This window comes from Pelophylax lessonae (genome assembly GCF_965119305.1).
Source record: "Pelophylax lessonae genome assembly, chromosome: 11".
Lineage (NCBI taxonomy): Eukaryota > Metazoa > Chordata > Amphibia > Anura > Ranidae > Pelophylax > Pelophylax lessonae.
The window spans coordinates 34874291-34898735 of record NC_138778.1 but is presented as its reverse complement, the minus strand read 5'-3'; the positions used below and the strand labels follow the sequence as shown (position 1 = coordinate 34898735).

The 24445-nt window shown below is 41.6% G+C and overlaps 1 protein-coding gene across 1 annotated transcript in view; it reads right to left on the bottom strand.

The window, feature by feature from the left end:
* Positions 1-12982: 12982 nt before the first annotated feature.
* Positions 12983-24445, bottom strand: part of LOC309567346 (BPI fold-containing family B member 4-like) — a gene marked incomplete at both ends in the record, with an annotated part of 47105 nt that continues 35642 nt past the window's right edge. The window contains 4 exons of the mRNA XM_082272761.1: positions 12983-13006; positions 15560-15636; positions 18760-18823; positions 21778-21820. Coding sequence (XP_082128887.1) covers positions 12983-13006; positions 15560-15636; positions 18760-18823; positions 21778-21820 — 208 coding nt within the window. The remainder of the gene's footprint in view (positions 13007-15559; positions 15637-18759; positions 18824-21777; positions 21821-24445) is intronic.

Genomic DNA, 24445 nt, shown 5'->3' with positions numbered 1-24445 from the left:
AAGCGGGCGGATCTCCTAAGTGACAGGCAGGGTCAGATTGCAGGGTTCAGCATAGCTGAACCCTGGATCTGTCCTTGTGTCACATAGTCCCCTCCCCCCACACACGTCAGTAAGCACCAGGCATACATTAACCCCTCCCTCTCCAATAAAATGAACCCCTTCCCTGACAGTGTCATTTTTACAGTAACAGTGCATATATATAGCACTGATTACTGCAGTAATGTCACTGGTACCCCCAAAAGTGTCAAAAATGTCAGTCAGGGGTCCATCTGTCCGCCGCAATGTCGCAGTCCCGCAAAAAAAATTGCAGATCGCCGCCATTACGCGTTAAAAAAAAACACCAAAAATGACAGAAATCTTTCCCTTTGTTAGTAAACGCAATAACTTTTGCGCAAACCAATCAAAATACACTTATTGTGAATTTTTTTACCAAACATAGGTAGCAGAAAACAAATTGGCCAAAAATTTAAGAAAAATTTTGATTTTTACATTTTTTTGGGGGGAATTTCATATAAAAAAATGTGAAAAATATTGTTCTTTTTTCAAAATTTACGCTCTTTTTTTGTTTATAGCACAAAAAGTAAAAATCGCACAGGTGATCAAACACCACCAAAAGAAAGCTCTATTTGTGAGAAAAAAAGGACATAAATTTTGTTTGGGTATGGCGTCGCACGACCGCGCAATTGTCAGTTAAAGTCACACAGTGCCGAATCGCAAAAAGTGGCCCAGACGTAAGACAGCAAAATCCTCTAGTGGTGGTAAAGTGGTTAAGGACAGCTTACCTAGCCGGCATTTAGAGGTCTGCATTCCCAATGATCACTATCAAAGTGCTGTTCCTTCTGGAGACTCTGCCCGCTCCTGATATCCGACTCACCACCATTTATATATAAATAAACAATCTTAATATTATTGAACACCATTCTACACTGCATTTGTGAATTATTTTTATGTATTATGAGAAAATGAATGTAAAGGGTTGGTTGTTTCTGGTCTCCCCCTCCCCCCCCAGAGTTAATTATATTATACTGCCCTTCATGCTTTTTTTTTTAACCTAGAGGATCATATACATTTCACACAATTTTTTTTTTTTTATATATAATACTTTTATATATACATTTTATATTTTTTTTAACCTGGCTTAGCAAAATATACACATTAGGTACAAGATGTACTGTATTTTTAACTAATTGTTCAGTTTTAGGTATATTTAGATTAGGAAACCTTTAAGGAAATAGTTTAGAAATAAGAGTATTAAAAAAGCGATATATCGCACTGAACAGCCGAGGACACATTACTATAGCAATGATGTGCACAAGAGTATTTAGTTCCGGTGTTCCGTGAAAATTCCCTACCCTTGTCAATTCCTCTTCACATACATCAGCTGAGCCGCTTCCCACTGCGCATTCTCAGAGCTGCGGAGGGTAGGGAATTCTCACGGGGTAGGGTTTTCTAACATTACACCATATCAGCTGTTGCCGCGGGTACAGTAAATCATCTTCGCTGCCACATTAAAACATCTCCGCTCCTACCCCTGTGACTTCCCTGATCTCGGCTACTAAATGTAAAAGTGGCGGGTGTATTAAAATATAAATCACGGAGATCCCGGCTCCATGATTTATATTTTCATAGACCCGCCAACGCTTTTACATTTAGTAGCCGAGATCAGGGAAGTCACAGGGGTAGGAGCGGAGATGATTTAATGTGGAAGAGGAGTTGATTTACTGTACCCGCTGCAACAGCTGATGTGGTGTAACGTTACACATCCCTGCCCCGTGAAAATTCTCTACCTTCCGGAGCTCTGAGCATGCGCAATGGTAACCTGCTCAGCTGTTCCATGACGTATGTGCAGCGGAAGTGACGAGGGTAGGGAATTTTCACGAGGTATGGTTTTTTAACGTTACACCGCCACTTGTCACTGAGCTCCCACCCTGAAGAAGTCACGTGTCCTGTGACGCAATGCGTATGAGGAGCCAGTGTCGTCAGACTCAGCTGTCTTACTGCGATCAGAGTCGGGAAGTGAGTGAGTCAGGCTCCACTGTGGCAGATTCAAAAAGGATAATACAGAATGCATGAGCCAGGCTCCTTAAACTTGTGCACAGGCTACAACTCGTCACGCTGCGCAAGTATCAATTTGTCAGGGTGCCAGGAAACCAGACCACATGGGAATGCAGGTAAAATGAAGCAGTTTATTGCTGGGTGGAGAGCCAGTAGAGTCATCAGCCGATGCCGGGTCGAGAGGCAAGCCAGGTCATGCACGGAGGAACACAGAGAACAAAAGATTGCTAGCAGAGATGCATCTTAGAGCACAAACACAAGGGCAATGATTGCAACCCTGCAGGTGATAGATATAGTCAGGTGTGTGACATCATCAATGTGTGACACCCAGGCAGCAGGAAGGGATGATGCAGAGTCTATAAGAGGCAGCATTCTGCAAATGTCCAAGATGGCCGCCAACAGGAGGGAAAGGTAAGACCTTGACATAAAGTCATAAAAGGAACACAGCAGAGACACACAGGAGATAATGACCACACAAATACACAGAGAGAATGAGCAAGGCAAAAAGGGGCTGGCTGTAGACTGGACTAATGAAGCAGTTAATGGTAACCACTAACCAGGTAAGTCACTGTGGAAACAATGAGTGGCTGGAAAATTAACTGAAAGCTGAGCAGCCTTGAGCACTGAGAAGAGAGCTGCTTGTAATAGCAGAAGCCCAGCCCTGACACCTTGCAAGTCTCCCAACACCTCTGACACCCAGGTTTGGGACATTTCAGAAGCAGTAAATGCAATGTACAGACAACAAATAAAGACACCGTGATCAAGTGATCCTTTACCTAAAGTTTGGCAGTTAGCAAATCAACAGGATGTGGCATAGACAGGTATGAGACTCAGTGGCGGCTGATGCTCCATCCGGGGTCGGGGGGCAGACGGACCTGGCCACAGACCACCCCATATCACTCCAGCCTGCACCACCACATCTCCCCCTGCCAGTTTACTTACTTTGTTGCTCCAGACTGACAGGCGTCAGCGGTAGCTTCCCCCTCAGGCTCCTTCATGTCCCTTCTCGGCGGCCGTCTCCTCCCCCCTTCTTGGCCAATAGCATGCCTTCTCCTTTTGGTCAATCGGGAAACAGGTCTCAAGACCTGCTTCCTCATTGGCCGGGAGGAGAATCAGTGTGGTAATAGCGAATATTCAATCCCACCCTTTTTTTGAAGCCTATTAGAGCCCCTGCGCCCCCCATGGATGGGCCGCCACTGATGAGATTATTGTCAAACTCTTAGCATAAATTAACGGGAAAATTATGAATTTAGAATAGGGAGCAGCAACCAGTAACCTGATTAAGGCCTATGGCCGCAGATTGGAAAAGAGAAGGAGAATGACCAGTTTCATGTCAGACTACTCTCTTTTGCCTCCTGATGCTTTTGCCTCCTGATGCCAGAACCCCCAATAAAACACAGACACTTAACAATGTTCAACAGGTTGTACACAAGATATAAAACCCTGGTCTGTAAGAAAACAGTTCCTTGGTAACATGGGCAAGTAAGATACCCAGCATTCCTTTTAAAAGGTGGGGGAGAAAAATCAGAGGAGTCCTTGTGCTGCATATGTCTTATGTCTTATGTCTCTGGAACAAAGTCCTCCTCCATATGGAACTCAGGTGGATAGTAAAATATAGGGCCACCCAACCTCCAGGGCTAAGCGATATGAATTCGTTTAGACCCTTCCTTGAGGGGTTCACTTCGGGAGGGATGGAAAGGTAATTTTTAGACACTACGTACCCATCTCTGTCTTTCTCTATATACCACATATTGCGGTTGTCTTTTAGGACTCTTTGCAAAAAACTGTGTTGCAATAAAATTATATCATTAAGGGATTGTTGTATAATGTGTGATTATCATATTTCAAGCATATGTATATGTTCCACATAATCCTATTCCTGTGGTATTTTGGACATTTTGATATGCAATGTTTCCTGTAACAGTTCTTTATTATTCTTTCTTCTTTGTTGTTTTCATTTTCCCTGTTGTTGGTAGATGCCAGTTTGTCTGCATGCTTCCCTTCTAAAACTAGTGGCTAAATAAATAAATTTATCAATGCATATTTGCACATCTCTGCCATTATATTTTGACAGGGTGCTATATCTTTAAATATGTAGTCTTAATTCCCCATATTTGCTATCATCTTTATTCTTATCCCTCTGTTTCGGGATATCAAATATTTTTCCAGTTCTCCTATGCTGTTTGTGACCCGGCACGGTAGGGCCGCCTCTAGCTGAGTGTGTGCCCGAGTGCATGTGCGGTGTTTTGTCCATCTGAGGCTCTTGTAGTCCCCGCTCATGAGCACATTCTTCCCTCACTGCTATGCACACAGTTGAGGGAAGTTTCCATGCCGGTGGGAGGATGTGGGCTGGCTGCCGCTCTGACGCGATTCTCGGGTGAGGGATGGGATGGCGCTGAGCTCCAACCACTCAGGGAGCCCTATTAGGAACCAGCATCACCTTATGAGTCCCTCCCATACTCACCCTGCCAGCTGATTAGCAAATACAGGTGTTCCATATTTAACAATCGAAGTGGCTATATAACAGCAAACTAAAAAGGATACACCCCACTCCATCCGGCTTGCGGTGACTATGGTCACTGTGCATGCTCTCTAAAACTACACAGTGTTAAAAGGTAAGATTATTCAAGTATTACTCTGGTTTATGCCCTCCTTAATGCTCTTTGGGAGAAGGACTCAGCTTTGCATGTTTCCCTTACTCTTTAGCCTTTTGATTGGCTGGTATTTCCTTTTTTTTCTTTTTCATTATTATTTATTTGTTTGCACGTCCAAGTCTCTTCTCATTCATTGTGTGGATACACGATCATCCATACTGCTCTGACCCAGGGATACTTCCCTGGTGGGAGTCAATTATACATCTCACTTATCTCTCATTATTTTCATTACATATACTGTTCTGTTACTCACTTTTATTTATATATCCTGGTACACTCACATTCATATATTTTGTATCTACTTTTTTCTATGTTCCCGGACATATGTATCCTTACCTTTTGCACTGGGTGATTCCATTCTTACTCACAATCTAACCAATATACATTATATTGTTGGAAGTAGATAAAACCCCGCATTCTAACTCGAAATAAATAATATCCTTCTCTTTAGGAATCTTTGTTCTGATACCAACATATATTTGAGTCTCTACAATTTTTGGACTCCAGCCACACACAGCATATGCACTGGCCATACCTAATAAACCTTTACTCCAAAACCCTCCACCCATTGAGGGGACCAGTTTTTCCTCCCCTTTTTTCCTCTTTTTTCTTCCTTTCCCCCTTTTTGTTCGATTTAGGGGTTCACCTCAATTCCCACTGTTTTGGAAGCCTGCAGACAAACTTGGAGACTATCTACTTGATTTTAATTGAGCAAACAAAATAAACTCAACACAACCACAGATCAGAGTTTACAGTTAACAATCGTTGTATACTATGTATTACTATTATGAACAATTGTGCTAATATGACTCTATGTTATTCTATTGTAGAACCTCTTTTGCAGTATCTAGTCTAATTACCCCTGAAGAAGAAGCATACAGCTTTGAAACGCGTTGGGTATTCTCCTGTTATATCTTTCTGCATCATTCTGTGTTGTGTTTTCTTTTATGGAACTCTTTGCCCACTTACTCTGTTATTTATGATGTATGCTATATTTTTTGTATAATAAACATTTATATTTTTATCTATCTTTTGTACTAATTTGAGTGCTTAAAAAGTCCCAAACCCGAGGGGATTCTCCTTTTTGCTATCGCATTTCAGGATGTGGCACCTTTTCCAATAAGGGGCTCTTGTCTGTGGAATAACTTTGTTCTTCACTTAGTAACATCTGCAATCATCTTTTATGGTTTGTTACATTGCCATACATACATTTCCTTGAGACCCTTCATTTATACCAATAAGGTCATCGCCATCTCACTTGCCACATTTTATACAGACTTTGCCCTCTGAGGAACACTCTGCAGGGGATCCCTTGTTAAAGGGGTCTTCCAGATTCCAATAAGCCCCCTGCCAGCAGACCCCAACAACCACTGCCCAGGGTTGTGGGGAAGAGGCCATTGTCCGCATCAACATAGGACAAGGTGCTTTGGGGTGGGGGCAGAGCCCCCCCCGCTCCAAAACATCCCTCCATGTTGAGGGCATGTGGCCTGGTATGGTTCACGCCCCTCCCTTTCCTGGCCTGCCAGGCTGCATGTTCCGATAGGGGTTTGGTATGGATTGGGGGGCATGCCATTGTTTTTCTTAATTTTGGCATGGAATTCCCCTTAAAATCCATACTAGTCCCAAAGGGCCTGGTATGAATTAGGGGGGGGGGGGGAAACCCCACACCATTATTTTTTTTTATTTTCTATTGCCAGCTTTTTCGGCAATGTTTTTTTTTTTTTTTTCATTTAGCTGTCAGCAGGGATGACTCATCCATTGTTAAGGACGACTCTTTAACAATCTATTCCCTGTGTGTTTGGCGGGCAATGTTTGGGCCAAACTTATGCTTGACCTGAACCGTTCGCCCTTCTAGCCAGGAACCTCTCTGTGGAATCACACATGCACAGATTCTGCTGGCTATGAGAGTGTGATGTCCTTCCACTGGGCAAGTTAGTCCTCCTAAGGGAATTCATGGCAGAATAATTCATTAGAGAACTTGATTTAGGGGGGCAGCATAAAACCAAAGGTTCATGGGATTAAAAATAACGGTAACAACACTGTTAATTTCATTAAGCAATAACTTAATGCTTAATTTCATTAAGCACTGACTAAAGGTGGATACAGTATCTCAAAGAAGATTTGGACATTTTCACTTAGGGGTGTACTCACTTTTGTTGTCAGCAGTTTAGACATTAATTGCTGTGTGTTGAGTTATTTTGAGGGGACAACAAATTTACACTGTTATACAAGCTGTACACTCACTACTTTACATTGTAGCAAAGTGTCATTTCTTCAGTGTTGTCACATGAAAAGATATAATAAAATTAGGGATGCACCGAATAATCGGCGGCCGAACATTATTCGGCCGAAAATAGAAAAAATAGCACTTTCGGTGTTCGGCCGAATAAGTCAAAAGGCCGAATAATTTTGTGCCGAATAATAGGGCTGAACGATAGTCGATATGATATTGACTATCGTTCTGTGGCCGTAGGCGATATTCATATCGCCGAGGTCACGATATTTACAGGGGGAAGGGACTCGGAGGAGGACAGGAGGACTCACAGACTTCCGTGTTAGGCAGGGGAAGCCGGGACACTTCAGCGGTGAGCATACATACATTACTCACTCGTGCACTGCAGCCCGCCCCACACATTCAGTGAGTCTTACTCTCCTCCCTAGTTTTTTCAATGGCACATTCAGGAAGCCAATCACGCCGTGATTACCTGCACAGCGAACCAATCACGCGTGCCTGCACACCTGATTGGTTCCGCTGTGCCGCTACTCACAGCGTGATTGGCTTCCTGAATGTGCCATTGAAAAAACTAGGGAGGAGAGTAAGACTCACTGAATGTGTGGGGCGAGCTGCAGTGCACGAGTGAGTAATGTATGTATGCGGCTGTGCTCCTTTCCAGGCTCCTACTAGTCAACCTCCAGCCTCCTACTAACACCACTATGAGAGACTGTCTGTCACTGTATAATCTGATCGAGTCCACACTGACACTGACTGACTGTCACTGAGTAATTGATGTTACCACATTAACCCTGACCTGCCCAGTGCCCTGTATCTGCAATTAAAATTTACAAGGCTGCCTGCATGCTTCCTGATTTCCATTCCCAGCATCCTTCCCAATCCCTACAGTGTCACTAACATTAACCCTATGGTACAAGGCTGCAGTGTGCACTGAATCCCATTCCCTACAGTAACATTTAGGGAGAGAGACATGAGAGGACGAGAGAGAGAGAGAGAGAGAGACATGAGAGGACAAGAGAGAGAGAGAGTGAGAGGACAAGAGAGAGAGAGAGAGAGACATGAGAGGACAAGAGAGAGGACAAAAAATTGGCAAAATAAATGGAAAAAATGCAAAACACCGCGTTCGGTATTCGGCCTTCGGCCTTCGGCCAAACATTTTATTATTATTCGGCTTCGGCCAAGAATTTCATTTCGGTGCATCCCTAAATAAAATATTTACAAAAATGTGAGGGGTGTACTCACTTTTGTGAGAAACTGTATATAGGAGTTGATTTACTACAAGCAAATAGACTGTTTACTTTGCATTGAAATTTACCCACGGCTTAGTGAATGTCGTGAAGCTCTTCTGGTATTCATCATCCCTTCATGTATAGGCAAAAATTATTATTTTTTTATTTTTTTCTGTAAACAAATTGGCTATTATTTGCAAAGTAAAATTGTATTACATTCAATAAGCTTGGGGGAAAATTCCCTTGCAAAGTGCAACTTTCCTTCCAAACTGAACAGTCTATTTACCTTTAGTAAAACAACCTCATTGTGTACAATATGTACCCTGGAATTCAAGAGCACTAAATATTGGTAGATATATTGTTTATCAGAAAACTAATTTTATGATGAGCGTAGGAAACTCCATTCTGTTTGTTCTTTTTACCTGCATATTTCATTATAATTAGGGGTATCAACTGTGAAGCTTGTAACAGCTACTGTTTTATTATATAAAAATTGATTTTCTGCTCTAAGCTCCTTTGTACTATATTTGCCATACATATAATTTTTAACTCCTAAAATTTAAAGTGTGAAAAATACAAATCTTTATATATAAGCCGGCACTTAGAATTTAAGATTAAATGTATTTGTATTTCTGCATAACAAAAAATCACTACGTTTATTGCTAATTCAAGTTTAAGAATAGGAAATATAAAAATTCAAAAACGACTTAAAGACTGTGAAATTCTTTATTGGAAGCAGTCTGAGACAGTCATTGATTTCTTTCTTTATACAGGTTTTCACAATCTTGCATTAGTGTCACTTGATATTGCAGGTTTTCTCACTTGTGCCCATTCTCCCTGGATGATGCTGTCCATAGATATTAGTTCAGATGATTTGCAATACATTTGTGGTCTGTAATGGGTGTAAGGTAACATGTTTGCCTAGGAGTGGGAAGAATTAGAAACACCTCTGTACACTGATTGCATAAAATGTATTCTAAATAACAATCTTAAAGCAGAACTCCAGTCAAAAAAGATAAATGCATAGCCGATTAAAAGATCAAATAAACCAGCTTTGGCTGCAATATTAATTTTCAATCTAGAGATTTTTCCCGCAATACCTTTTTTTTCCACTAAGTGTCCTCGGTCTGATGGTCAATATTGTTGATGCATATGCATGTAGAAAGAAAGTGGCACTTCCATTCTCAGGAAAGTAGAAACTTGAGTTTTATTTCTTCAAATCAAAAAGTCCTTTTTGATTTGAAGAAATAAAACTCTAGTTTCTACTTTCCTGAGACTGGAAGTGCCACTTTCTTTCTACATGCATATGGACTTCTTAGGTTGCGGACCTTGGTGAGCACCCAGTCTTGCAGGACTACTACAGTTTACATGGGAATCCTACTGGCCCAGCTTTCAGCACTTTGAGGGGTGATTAGTTTCTTTGCAATATTGTTGATGCTACATACAGTTAAAGTCAATTTTTAACTTGTAACTACAGGTAAGGCTATAATAAGGCTTAGCTGTAGGTACAGGGAATATCTCCTAAACTTGCACTGTTTAGGAGCTATTCACACAGCATGCAGTCGGTTACCTCCTCGGCGCATGCGCTGTGAAGGGACGGCATCACTGCGGCCCCGGTCATTCATATAGCCGCAGTCTGCAAACCCGAAAGAAAGACCAGGTGGAGGGCTCTGTGTCCAGGTAAGTCATATTATAATAATAATATTAATAATAATGTGGTGCATACCAATAAATTCTGACCTAAATTTCTAGGGGGCCCACATATTTTTTTTATTTTTGTAGCGATTTACTACCGCTTTAATACAGCGCTGACAGCGCGTGCATTTATTAGTAAAGGAAAAAGTTTGGTCTAGCTTAATTCAAACAAACTATTTAAAGTGATACTAAAGCTGGAGCTATAAGCTAAGCTACAAGGATCTGCCTAGCGTACCTGTTTAAAGTAAACCTGGCATTGCCTAAAAAGTACTTTTTTACATAGAGGCCCCTCCCCAGTTCAAACTGCTGCTTTGCAGCTTAAAAGTGCATAGGTTCTACATTACCCTCTCCCCTTACTTCCACCTATCATGCCTAGGCAAAGGTGGCATCACCATCCTAGCAACAAGATCCTGGGGAACACTGAGAAGTCAAATTCTCGCAAAAAGATACTCTGGCACTGCACTGAAGCATAATTTCATGAGATTTGAGTTGCTCAGCTTTCCCTGGGGTCTTGTTGGAAGGATACCGAGATCATCTCCTGCACTATGGAAGCCAGGGGTATGGTAAGTATAGTATATAACTTTTTTACTCACAGTTTTTATGCAGTGTATTGGTACGCTATGGGCAGGGGGGTTAAGGTAAATAAGCAGTGGAGGTCAACTTAACAATACTGCTGAAGTGCTTAAAAGTATCTGGTTTAAAAGGACAAGTTTACTTTTAGTAAAAAATATTCATCATTGGTTCACCCTCAACCCTAATCTAAACTAATCTAGATACTGTTGTTGCCAACCTACCAGATTGAAATTTACTGACATGACACCCAAAATTTACTGGCACAGCCAAGTTTTTACTGGCATTTCCAAAAGTTAGAAAATTACAGTTTTAAATGCAAATTTCAGTATTTAGGCTACAAACAAGTACAATATGCAATTAGCAATGTGATTTAAGGTAGATATTAGGGAAATAATATATTTCTTATTTTATTTTTGATTTGGTAAGTAGCTCAGGGACAGGACTCAGAAAATAGAATGGGCAGGCACAAACACACATGAAATTGACTCTCACAGAGACATTGACAGCAGTGTGCAGCTGCACAGGCGATGATGATGATGACACCTCACCGACATGACACATCTCCTCCTGAGTCGCAGTGACAGTCTCTCTTTTTGCCAGTTGGTCCCTTCAGCCAACTCCAGTCCAGACAGCACTGACAGTCCCGCTCCCGAACCGCAGATAAGGCTCCGGCCACTCTGCTCTGCTCCCTTGCACCATGATATAACAGGATATACTCAGGCACCACCTCCACCAGACCCACTACCCGAATACACTGTATCAGGCACTTGGATGGACTTGGCTGGCTGTGGACCAGAACTGCACGTAACAGCCATACTTTTTACTGGCAACCTTTTCCTGTCGCTGGCATTTACTGACAGGAGAAAAGTGCCCATTTTTTACTGGCTGCCAGTAAAAATACTGACGGTTGGCAACACTGCTAGATACCCATTACCCAGCTGTTTACCTATATCTCAACATCGCAGCCTGTACCATTGTTTAAGTCTCTGGGTCTAAATCTTCTCTGGCACTTGCTGTGCCTGCTCATTGAATGGCTGTAATCTTGAATGAGCCCAGTACTGAAAATTTCAGCCTGGAGAAAGTAAACATCTGAGGTAACTACACAGCAGCTGGATGGGGGTATCTACAATAGTTTAGGTTAAGGGACTAGGCTTTTAGTGTTTACTAAAAATAACTTGTCCTTTGATCTTCAAATTAATGTTTCCTTGTATCCTTGTTTTCTTTCAAATTCAAAGATGGGGGCAGCACTTCCGTTTGTGGTCCAGTCATGTTCCTCCACCCCAAAATCACTCATCCATGTCTTATAGACATTGCTGTGTGAATTGTTGTCCAGACGGGCAAAAAAAAAGTTTAAAGAGGTTCTTCAGTCTGTAAAAAAAACATTAAAAGTCAGCAGCTACAAATACTGTAGCTTCTGATTCTAATATAAGGATACCTACCTCTCCCGGGGTCCAATGCTGTCCATTCCCAAGCCGGTTCTTCGCTGGTCTTCAGGTCCTTGGTGCTGGCATGTCTAGTGTGGGAATCCGGCTGTGAATCCTTACAGCTTCACAGCCAGCTGCCCATTCTGCATGCACAAGTCACATTGTGCTTTGTGAATGGTCCTGCAGCCTCTTGGGATCGGTGACGTGTCCCAAGAAGTTGTGGGCAGGGAGAGAAGGGAGGCCTAGGCAATTTAAGCGGGAGCAGGTATCTGCCAAAACGAGGTACATGCCCCCTCAAAAATTTAAACCTCCAGTATTGTTAGAGTTTAGGATGAAGTTCTGCTTTTTTTTGCTCATTGTTGGGATGCTTCCATGTGCAACACGCTGTATTTTTTTCACTTTCAATTCATCAGAAAATGCTGCCTAAAAACATTTTATTGATTTTATTGATAGTATTTGTTGAGGAAACTGGTCATCTTAAAGTGAACCTTTACATTCCCCACCCATTTTCTATCAATCCAATCCTCTTCCCCTCCTCTCTTTCTAATTGGAAATTCTTTATTTGTATATTTTTCTCAGGTGAGAATGATGTATGCAGTACCTACAATCTCCTGGGGTAACCTCATTATGCATCCCAGGAGGCCATAGGGTATTCTACTGCATAGAAAAGACAATTGGGCTCCTGATGACATCACAGAACAAGATGGTGGTACCAGACCCAGTGTGTTTCAGCAGTACGGTGGACCCCTACAGAATACCAACGGATTGCTGGGCACGTAAAAATGTTTTTCGATATTACCAACTATCTGTTGGCTGGGTGACCAGTGTCCTTAATGCAACCCCTCCTTTCTTCGCTGGTTCTTCTAGATTGCTGCTTGAACAGGATGATAAGTGAGCCTGACTTTTAAAGCAGAAGTATACCCACCTCCACTCCAGCGCCGTGGTGTCCCAGAGCTGCCTTACTGGCCGCTGACATCCATTTATTTATTTTTGGTCCAACCTGAAAGTGAGCTTTTAATATTGGAAAAGCTAAAAAAAAAAAACCTTTGTGTAACCATTCAGTATGCTTCTACAGTATTATATTAACAGCTGTAAAATTGTGCACTCTTACCTTCCATATTAGGAGTTTAATACAATAAGTTCCTAAGAATTAAAAAAAAATGCATTTTAATAGTTTTGACAAGATAAATAACAGCAAAACATATTTCAAACCAGAGGTTGAAATAAACTGACCTCATTCAACCCATACTATATAAAAAGTAGTTTTTAAAAAATGTAATTTTGCTATTTTTATTAAAAATAAATTTACACAATTCAAATGTTGTAATAGTTAGGCCTCTTTCACACGGTCCGCCTCCGTAGGCGGATCCATGTTGCTCAGCGGGGATCGATCCGCGATCCCCGCTGAGCCGGCGGATGACAGCTCCGTCTCCGCTTGCAGAGCGGAGAGGGAGGTGTCACAGCCCCCGCTGCCCTCTATGGGGGATCGGATGAGAGCGGACCGCCTGTCCGCTCTCATCCGATCCGATCCGATTACTGAACGGATGGAAAAATAGGGTTTCCATCCGTCCAGATTTCACGGACAGGATCGGATACGGATGGCAGCGGGTGTCAGCGGAGGTGTCTCCGCTGACACCCGCTGCCCCATAGAGCTGCATGGAGGATCCGATCAGATCTGCCTAAAAAACTGACAGGCGGATCTGATCGGACCGCCCGTGTGAAAGAGCCCTTAAACCTTTTTTAGTCTCAGAACCTTTTCCTTCATATAGTCCCTTTAATTCCCAGGATGTTTTTATTTTTTTTTTACATTTCGAAAGAGTACATAGCTATTCGAAAATGCACTTTGCAAAGTGATGGATAGTCAATGAGATGTGTCATGTTTTCCTTGAATACCCAATTATGTGCAAGGAATAAATTTACGATTTACTCTGGCACATTATTGGGTGCTCAAAGTGAACTTTTTTTTTACTAACATTCAGTTTGTTTAATAAATATTGTGCATCAATTGTTAACATAACATTAGGTCAGGTAGGGTTTTTACAATCACACAAATTAGTACGAAGGTTATGCTTTCAGAGATTTGCAATTGCAAACATTTCAAATGACCTTCCTGTTGCTCTGTTTTGAAGGTCACCCATTGAAAACCAAGTGTCAGCCAGAGCACATAGTGTACCATGGTGTAAATGCTGGGACCAAGGGATATATTTACTATTATAGCACCGTCAATTTACATACTGTACATTTAGATCCCTGTCCTCAATAAGCTTACAATTTAAGGCCCCTATCTCACATGTATACATACTAGGGCCAATTAGAGGGCGGCTAATTAAGCTATCAGTATATAGACTCCCTTCAGAGGTGGTTCTGGCCAGCTCAGTAGATTGCTTTAAAAAAAGGCCTGGATTCTTTCCTAAGTGCACATAATATAAGTGGGTACTAAAACCTATAGGTAAAGTTGATCCAGGGAGTATTTGATTGCCTCTCTGGAAGGAACGGGGATCGGGAAGGAATTTTTTCCACTGCTGTAGCAAATTAAATCATGCTTTGTTGGGGTTTTTAGCCTTCCTCTGGATCAGCTGTGGGTAAAGGATTGTGTAAATGGGATTATATGGTTGTGTTTTCTTTTTTCTTTTTTCTTTTTTATTGGTTGAGCTAGATGGACTTGTGTCTTTTTTCAACCTGACTAACTTTGTAACTATGCAGCATGTCTTAGAAGTGTGTCAGAAAACCTGAAGAACCCCAAGCAAACTATGCTTAACATGAAAACTCCATGATGATGTGTCCTGACCAGAATTCGAACCAAGGGCTCCAGTGCTGCAAGGCAGATGTGCTAATGACTAAGCCACTGCACTACATAACTGAAATAGGGAGTATCTCTTTATATTCTATTGATATATTTTTCTTCATGGTCTGTAGAGACCTGTTCCAATTCCCCTATTACACTTCATTAAAGCGGAGTTCGGGGCACAAAAACAGTTTTTCAATAAACATACCCCCGGGACAGTCAGGGCTAGTACATTCCACAATGGCTAGCCTCTGATCTGTCCCGGTTCGCACTTTCCTGCAAGAAGAAATACTTACTTATAAAATTTCTTCTACAGCGTTGCTATCTCTGTTGTGGGCAGCTGAAGCCGGCGCGATCCTCTTCTGCGTCCTCTTCCGTGTCTTCTTCTCCCAGAATGCGCCTGCACCGGCCCCTCTCGTCACTTCCGGTGCGGCGCCGCATTCCACCACAGCTTCTGGGCATGCCCAGAAGCTGTTTAGCAGGGAATGCGGCGTCGCCCCGGAAGTGACGAGCGGGGCCGGTGCCGTCGCATTGATTCCTGGGAGCGATGACGTTCAGCTCCCAGGAATCATCGCAAAGAGGAAGTGACGGCGGAGCCACGGCACAGAGGGAGGAAGTGGAGAATAGGTGAGTATTTTCTATCTACAATTACAAGGTGAATAAAAAAAAAAAATATACCTAACTATCCAATTCCTTTTCAGATGAAGAAGAGCCAGCGGATGGGCACAAAATCGATTAGGTCGATTTTGTGCCCGGAACTCCGCTTTAAGTAGATGTGGCCTTGAGCAGTCTCCTAAATTACACCAATGCCCAATGTCACATTGTCTCTGTACCTGATCTGTGACTCCTATAATACAAAATTAAATGACAGGAATAAAACAAAAAAGGTAATGAATAAAGGGAATACTTACATCAAAAATGTCAATTTCTGCATCATTAAAGTCTATATTCATAAGCTTTGGAAGAGGGATACCATTCCCCACAATAGCTATAATTGAAAAAGAGAAGCACATGAGTAGGATGAAAACCTATACTGGAAATTCATTAAAAATGAAAGACTTGCTGTTATGTCTCAGACATACAAAGTTGAGATAAATTTTCTCAATGGCACACAGACAGCAAAAAAAAAAAAGAAAAGTGGGGTCTAATCCTTCCCTATTCTATCCAGAACTATAAAAACATGTTTTAGCTATAGATATACTTTGCAGGCTACGGCCATCTTGTAAAAAAATGAATATATACACGTGTTTTTGCAGGTAAAATAATGTGTTATTGTTATTTTTTTCTGGAGCCAGCAGAGCACTGCACTCAATAAGCAGATCACGAGTGCAGTGTCCCATACAGGCAGACATTTACTGGAGAGTAGGAAGGTCAATGAAGTACGTGAGTGTTCACCAGCGCCCTCACAGTTCATTGAGAACTACAAGCCGTCTGCTGCAGTGGAAAATGGTAGTTTTAGTCCCACATGGCTGCGCTTTTTTAAGTTGTGCAAGGAGAAGATACAGAGCTGAAGGGGGCCTGACCCCCGAAACGCGTTAGCGGTCCTGACTGAAGGACTTGTTCCAGTTCACACATGGTGGATGCTTGTAACATGATTGTATCATCTTTATGTCTGTGAGTATGCATTTGGCATTTTATTAAAAATTTTGCAAACAGTGACCCCGGGTAATGCACTAGGTGTTTGCGCCTCCTTTCTCTTTTTTTCTATGTACCAATGTTGGAGTTCCCTGCCTGAGGAGAGCAGCACGCCAGTCTTCCCCTTCGGAGTGAGCGCTAGGCTGAATTTTGTACTTTGGATATTGCAGTAACATGTTACACCCTAAATACTGGTGTAACAAATGAGATGTTACCAAAGGTGAATTTATCCTTTAGAGTGTTTGTAAACCTTAAAAAAATATATAAAAAGTTGACAGGGGAGAGAGCCGCAGTACACAGCCTGTGAATGACAACCTCAGCTCTGTTCCTGTGTGCTGTGTGAAGGGGGTGCGTGTCCCTACCCACCAATAGGATCTCAGCTCTGCTATCTGAGCTCTGCAGAGCGTAATTTCAGCTCCCTGCCCCCTGCTTTCTGAAATCTCAAATGAGCTGTATAAATGTTCCACTTTGAATGAGAGCTGCAGATAAACAGGTACAACTTTTGCAGGAGGATTTGTTTCATCTGTGTGTATTATCTGGGGCCAGTCACTTCCCTGTGTATATGTAAGGGATTACAATGTCGTAGGTGACCAAGTATAGCTGTTAGGTTTTATTTATTTATTTTTTTTCATTTCACATGTTTTGAACATTTGGTGCAAAAAGCTACTTTTTTCAAATTAGGGAGTTCAAGTTTATCACACTCCTCACAGTGAACTTGTCCTTTTTGCTTTTTATTTGTTGTATGTGTTGGATATTTGCATAGAAATGTATTTGCCACTGACAGAAATTCAGCACTGTCCCATTTCCTATGCAGTGTTAGCAGTAGGGATCGACCAATATTGTTTTTTCATTGCTGATACTGATATTTTGGTCATCACGTATCGGTATTGGCCGATATGGGCAGATATTTTTGTACATATAAAAAAATGTTTTTTTTTTTTTTACTTGACAGGCACTCTTGTGGTGGAATCTGGGGGTCTAAAAGACCCCAAATGCCTTCTCTGCACTTATAAGCATTCAAAACGCCAAGTTTGGCTGTTTTGAATGCTGTCATTTTTTTTAAATCTGGCGCCAGAACCCGGAAGTGATGTCATGACATTACTTCTGGGTTTTTGCATGGAGACCCAATCAGAGCCGAATGTGGCTTTGATCGGGTCTTCGGCGGCCATGCAGGCTGGTTGCCTGGATCTCCCGTCCCACCGGGCGAGCCGCAGAAGGCGGCGGGGGGGGGGGGGGGCGTCCCCTCCCGCTCCTTGTAATGACAGCCGAGTGGCTTCTCAGCTGCATCAGTTGTCATTACAAGACAGCCGACCGTCGGCTATGGATGCCGGTACCAGGGTGATGCCTCTAGCTTTAGTCACCACTCCAGTACAAGCACTTTCCAAAATATTGGTAATATCGGTAACCTCAGGGGCCAATTCTGATATATCGGGGAAAGTGCATATCGGCCCTCGATATATAAGCTTTGCCGATAATCGTTCGATCCCTAGTTAGCAGCTCTACAGAGCACTTCCCCCATGTTATGGAGATGGAGGAGAAGTGGAAGTGTTCTGTAATATTAAAACACTTCTTGTCCTAAAGTGTGAAAACTGCTCCATAGACACAGTACAGTGAGTGAGAACTCTCGCCCTTGATCAAGCCATGTGTTATTGGCAGGATCACAGAAACAAAATCAAGGAAAAAAGCCAGATCCCATAAGAAAGAAAACAAATATAGCTAGATGTGTGTGGGACCCATAGTCATATACATGGGAAGTCCCACAGGAATCTGGGTAGTTGCTGGTCAGGAAAAATACTCGCCAAGTCTAGAGTGAGGTGCTAAAATCTTGAAGGAAAGATTAAAAATATGGTATCAGAATATTGTACCCTTACTACATCACTTTATGCATGTACCAAACCACTTTCAGACAATTTTTAGCCTTTTCAGTTTACAATGAGGGTAACAAACAGAAAAAGAAAAGACAATTCATTGCTTGTAGCAATCAGTCATTGGCTGGTTTGGTTTACCTCTGAAGAAGGGGATGCATCTTCGAAACGCATGCCGTTTCGAGAGACGGTTTGGGACAGGTGGCAATGATGGATCTGAATACAGTGGTGTTATTTGCTTAAAATATATTACACTTTTGAGTACGTTTTTAACATTTGGTTTCAATGGCCCTCCTTTTCGTTTTTGTACTCAGCTTGCCTGATCAGCAACCTACTACCTCTGCAATTGTCAGCTATAGCTCCATTTACCTGTTTGTATGCATCTGACCTAGCCATTAGCCTGACCTAGCCTGACTCTTCTACTCTCTGACAGTGCTGTTACCATCTGTCTGAAGACACTGCTCTGTCCTTCCATTTACCCCGGCAACACAAAGAATCTACCAAACTCTGACTGACATTGACTTTTCCACTTACTGTATGGTATAATTGCAAAGTGAGTACGTGAAAAGGAAAATTTCAAGTTGAAATTGTTACAAATGCACGATGCTTACTATTAATTGAGGGCAGAAAAGCAAGGGTGAAAATGTTCCCAACTAATCCCTCTAGTGCAGAGACCTGTAAAAGAAAACAATGTGAATAGACCACTTGACAGCACTCTGAAAACAGATCACAAGTAGACATGAGCTCCTGGTTCGGTCCGTACATAAGTTTGGACCACATTTTGCTGGTTCAGGTATTCGACCTAATGTCAGACTTTCAGTGTTCTATATAGTAGTGTTTTTTTCCACTGCTACTATATGAAAGTTTCTTATATTCCTTGTCAATGGTTGTTAAGAAAGCACCCACCATATCCTTTGCAACCAGTGGCTTCACTTGTTCCTATTTATTTGTTGGCTGGAAATTCCCAGCCATGTAAACAAAGGGGCAGGGATAGTGGCTGATATCATTGCCCAAGTATGGCTGCATGGCCACATTTGGGTGACGATATTGACAAAATATGGTCATGACCATATTTGGTCAATTATAATACCAGGTATACCTTGCCCCTTTGTTTACATTCCAGATGACAGTTCAGTGAACAGTTGAGGGCATGTGGCCTGATATGCATCAGGAATGGTTAATGCTCATCCCTCCTTTTCCTTGCCTGCCAGGCTGCATGATTGGATAAGGGTCTGGTATGGATTTTGTAGGGAACCCTATGCTTCCTAAGGCCTATTCTATTTTGCGTGTGGCGTTCCCCCCTGAAATTAAAGGAGAAGTACGGCTAAAGCTCGTTTGCTCATTCTGCACTGCTGTCATCCGTTTTCAGCAGACAACAGGCTAAAGCCCGCTGTCAGCTGACATCACAGAGCCGGTCCAGGCTCAGGAAAGATTGCGACCATATGGTCGGGATTGGCCCACATGCCTGGACCGGCATCCTGCTCAGCCTCTCAGTGAGCTACTGAGAGCCTGAGCACGGCTGCTCCTGCCCCTGCCCCCGCCACAGCCCAGGACTCCAGTGAGCCCGGCGGAGGGGGTGACTGACAGTCAGCAGCTCTCTGCTCAGGAATCTCTGAGAACTGAGCAATTGGCAGTGTTTGATCAGATGGTTCTCAGTCTTAGAGCTGACAGAGGACATATGAAGCATTGGACCAATGCTGCATTCACCTAGGCAAATATGATTCTAAAAAAAAATTACCATACTTCTCTTTTTTTATGGGTTCCTCCCTGGCATCTATAACAGACCCTCATCTGGATAAGAGTTTGGTATTATTGCTAGAGAGAATTCCATTCCATTTTGTTTTTATGGGGTCCCCATTAACATCTATAATATCTATACCAGATCCTCATCTAGAATAAGGGTCTGGTATAGATGAAGGAAATCCCCAGCCACTTTGTTAAAAAAAAAAATGGCCAGCAGCTGTAATTAAATTTGCTGTAGTAGCAAAATTACAGCAAAACTGAAATTTTTGAAGAAGATAGAGTTCATTTGTTTAATTGCCAGTAAATGGTAGTAGATGCACCACTTCACAGTCAGGTTCGAGGCATCCCCACCGCATGTTATTTCAAGGAATTTAGCATTTTTACCCTTTTTTACCATTTGAGCATTATTAAATTGCTGCTACTGGCCACAACATTTTTTTTTTTAATGTTTCCTGCCTTGGTACATGTTTTACAGGTCAGTGGCTTTAGGCTCCCATTGACTTCAATATGGTTCTGATTTAGCACTTGGAACTTCAGTAATGTTTGATGAACCCGCCCTGAACTGAATCCAGGTAGGTTTAGCTAATTCCTAATCTTAGGCAGTGCTGAATGCAGTTTTTTGGGAGGAGAATCAATGTGTTATATTGCTGGGGCACCAGATTTTGTATTAGTGCCCATCCTACCTGTATAGCAAGCAGCTAATAATATGCAGAGAAGTGAGAAGTGGCAGAGCATGGCCACAGTCACCAATCACTATATGGGCTCTGCTTTGAGGGTAGGTATTGCCTGCTCCAGATTGCCAGTTTAGGTCATCAAAAATACACACAGTTGAGCCTTTGTTTTTTCCACTCCAACCACTCCTCCTTAAGCTGTAAAGGCAGCATAAGGAAGTATACAGAAGCCACAGTGGTGATGCCTTGCATTGCGGCACAGCAAAAATTATCCCCACTGAATGTTACCTTTTCCCCTGAATGGGGCCACTCCACAATCACATGCAATGCAGTTGCGGCACAGTGGTTCAGGGCTGAGGAGGCAACATAATGCTTTCTCACAGCCTGTCAAACGTGCCGTAAAAGTAAACAAGTACACAGGAACTTTGACAATGTCCTTTTTTTAAAAAAAAGGAAACAATGATGCAAGATATAAATCCAACATCAATCACATCATCCAGCAATGTAGATACTTGTATACCATGACAATCCTCCACCCAACGATGTCTCCCTGCCACCAGATGATGTTTCCACACTGCAACAACCACCAAATAATATTGACAGCCACTCTACCACTGCAAAATGACAGATCCCTGGCCAGCTGGTGTTTGTAAAGAAATCGACCAGTGACCCAGGGTGATGTAATTGACCAAATATGGTCATGGAGGAGAATGAATATGTGGTGGATGAAAGACGGGATTCCCTGCCTCCATTCACAACACTTTGTATTCTGTGAAAAACAAGGATTTCTGTAAATCAATGAGTGGGGTAAAAGGGAATGCGAGCGGGCCGGTCTTTCACTGTTAGAGCCGAGGCAGTTAACCCATGCAACTAGAGAGGTACCCGGCATCACAGAAGGGAGAAACCCTCCCTTCAGTGGTGCCATCCGTTAAGTGATGCCGGGTACCCCCCTAGTTGCATAGGTTAACTGCCTTCGTTCTAACAGTGAAAGAGGGCCGCTCACCCCCCCCCCTTTTACCCCGCTCTTTGATAGTACAGTAACCAGCAACCAGAAGGATGTGGATACACTTCATTAGAGTCATTCCTCTGGTACTATATCCCAAAAAATAGTAATATAATACACACACACAGTATTTCGTTTTTCTGTTATGCTTTAGTACTTACTACTGTACGTTCCCCTTATACTTAATTTTTAAGGTGAATTGTCACACATACCTCAAAACGCCCAACTGAAGATGAGGTTAATGAAAGGTGAGTGCTGAAAAAAAAAAAAAAGGTTGGTTGTCCAGTTTTTTAAAGGGAACTATTTTGTTAAAATGTATGTTTATGCTAAATATTATTTTTTTTATGTGTGCGTTTTCACATATGTGTGTTTTACAAATCATAGCCTATCATTTCATGTATTTCTAGCATCTAGAGTACCTGGTTGATCGTCTCAGTGACCTTTCTTCCTTGTTCTAAACTAACCACAAAATGCACAGAAGCTTAGCGTCAGCATGGTCAGCTTTCATCGTTTGGCCGGACATTCAGAGGGTACAGGACACTGTGCAGACACATCCCTGTATTGGATAGTTTCTTCAGCCACACGCCCCCCCTCTGGCACATATGGCGCCCAATCACAACCTTTCCTCTTGAACATGTCCCTTACTCAAACCCAGCCGGCATCTTGCCTCAGGCGGAATAGACTATGCAGTACTGTGTATCTGCACAGTGTCCTGTTCCCCCACCCCCATTATCAGGAAGAAAAGATGCATGGTCACATGACAGAACTTTTTAAAAGTTAAGAAAAATCATTCCTGAAATTAGGCAAACACAGGAATAGTGCAAGCATAGTTATATCTGTATTAGAATGTGTCTATTATATAGTATGTTCACAGCTACTTTAACTTTTTATTTCAGGAAGACTTTAGGGGTTAGGTTAGGTTTTGGGTTAGGCTTGGAGGAAGGGGCATTAAAAAGTAACAGGCAAATTCAGTGGTTAGGCTATGGGTAAAGGATTTATTTGCCTACAATGGTATTTTAACTATACGTGTAGTCTAAAGGCTTAAGTCGCCGCCCTACGGCGCCTACATGGGGGGGTGGTAAAATGTACCTTCCCCTGCTTCTTCTCCCCCAATTACCCCCTTTGTTTTGCCCTCTCTGTCGCCCCCCCCCCCCCCACAACTCTGCCTCATTGTGGTCGGTCCAGGGTTTAGTGTTCTTGTGGCTCCTTGACTGTATGGTAGCTACTTGCGGGATCAGAGAGCTCTCCCCCACCGAGGGACTCCACTCCTCTAGGACTCTGTTCCATCCCCAGCACAGCCTGACTTTATTATGTGTCTCCCCAGCAGCAGCAGCAAAAGCAGGAGGGGAGAAAGTCGGGACAAGAGCTTACGAATCGAAGTTCGGACGGAATTTTTATTATGCAGAGGTTAAGATGTATCCAAATTTTCAAATCACAATAGCAACAAATTGCAACGAATAAAAATACATTTTAACTAAACAAATTATCCAAATTGGATTTTTATTTCTAAGATGAATTTGAATTTGAGTTCTAAAACTAATCTGAAATGGAAACATATTACAATAAATATAAAAGTGAATTAGAATAATGATTCCTACTTAGGCTGCTTTATAGAATATAATAGAATAGAATAAAATAGAATATAACAGAATAGAAAAAAAACAAAATAGAATAGAAAATAAAATAATAGAATACAATACAATACAATAGAATAGAATATAAAGGAATAGAACATAATAAAATAGAATAGAATAAAAAAAATAGAATAGAACAGAATTGAATAAAACCGAATAAAATAGAAAATAGAAGAATATAAAATAAAATAAAGAAATAGAATAAAAAAAGAATATAAAATAAAAAAATAAAATAGAAAAAAAAAGAATATATTTAAATAGAAAAGAAAAAAACAGAAAAAATATAGCTATCTTCCAAAATTCAAATTTCGAAACTCAAATTTCGAATAGAATACAATCAAATAGAAAGAATATAGCCGCCTTCCGAAAAGTCAAGTTTCAAATTTCAAATTTCACATTGAATAGAATAAAATAAAAAAAAAGAATATAGCTGTCTTCCAAAGTTCGATTAGAATAGAATCGAATAAAAAGGAAAGAATATAGCCATCTTCTGAAATGTGAGTTTACCATGTGTGTACCATTGTGAGTACCATAAAATATATTAAGTACATCATTTTCCTGTAAATATATTTTATACTGGACATGGTAATTTCTTACATTCACATGGAGCAATGTTAGTTTCCTAATAATAGAATATCGGTCCGTGTAGAATTTGGTGGTATAGTAGTATACTGGGCTGAACAATTTTATTGTTAAACTGAGATTCATCCCTGAGTGGAAATTGCTCCATTTCTGGGTTGAAAATACTATTGGTTTGTGGCAGTTTTTGGCAGGAAATCCAGTTTTCGGTAGAACTGATTCATTTTTTATTGAATTTCAGTGTTTAGTGAAACCTATCTGTTTTTGTGTTTCATTTCTGTTTGTCGGGTGTAGTTATTTTTGTTTTTGTATAGCATTTTTTTTTTTGTTTGACTCATTCGTTTTTGGTGGTGGAATTCAGTGTTGAGTGAAACCAATCATTTTTTTGCACTGGATTCAGTTTTCGGGTAGAATCATTTTAGTTGTGTGACGATTTGCGGCTATTTTGTGGAGATAGTACTTTCTGTGCTGGAATTTGGGTTTTGGGTAGAGACTTTGTACAGTCGGTGAGTAGACGGTTGGTAACCGGCATCCCAATAGTTGTTGTTACATCTAGTAATAGATAGAAGTCACAAAGGTTTGTATAGGGGAGCAGTTCATGGTACTCTTGGGGTTGTTTGGAAACACGGAGTAGGTTAAAACGAACATGTGTACTTTAGGCTGGACT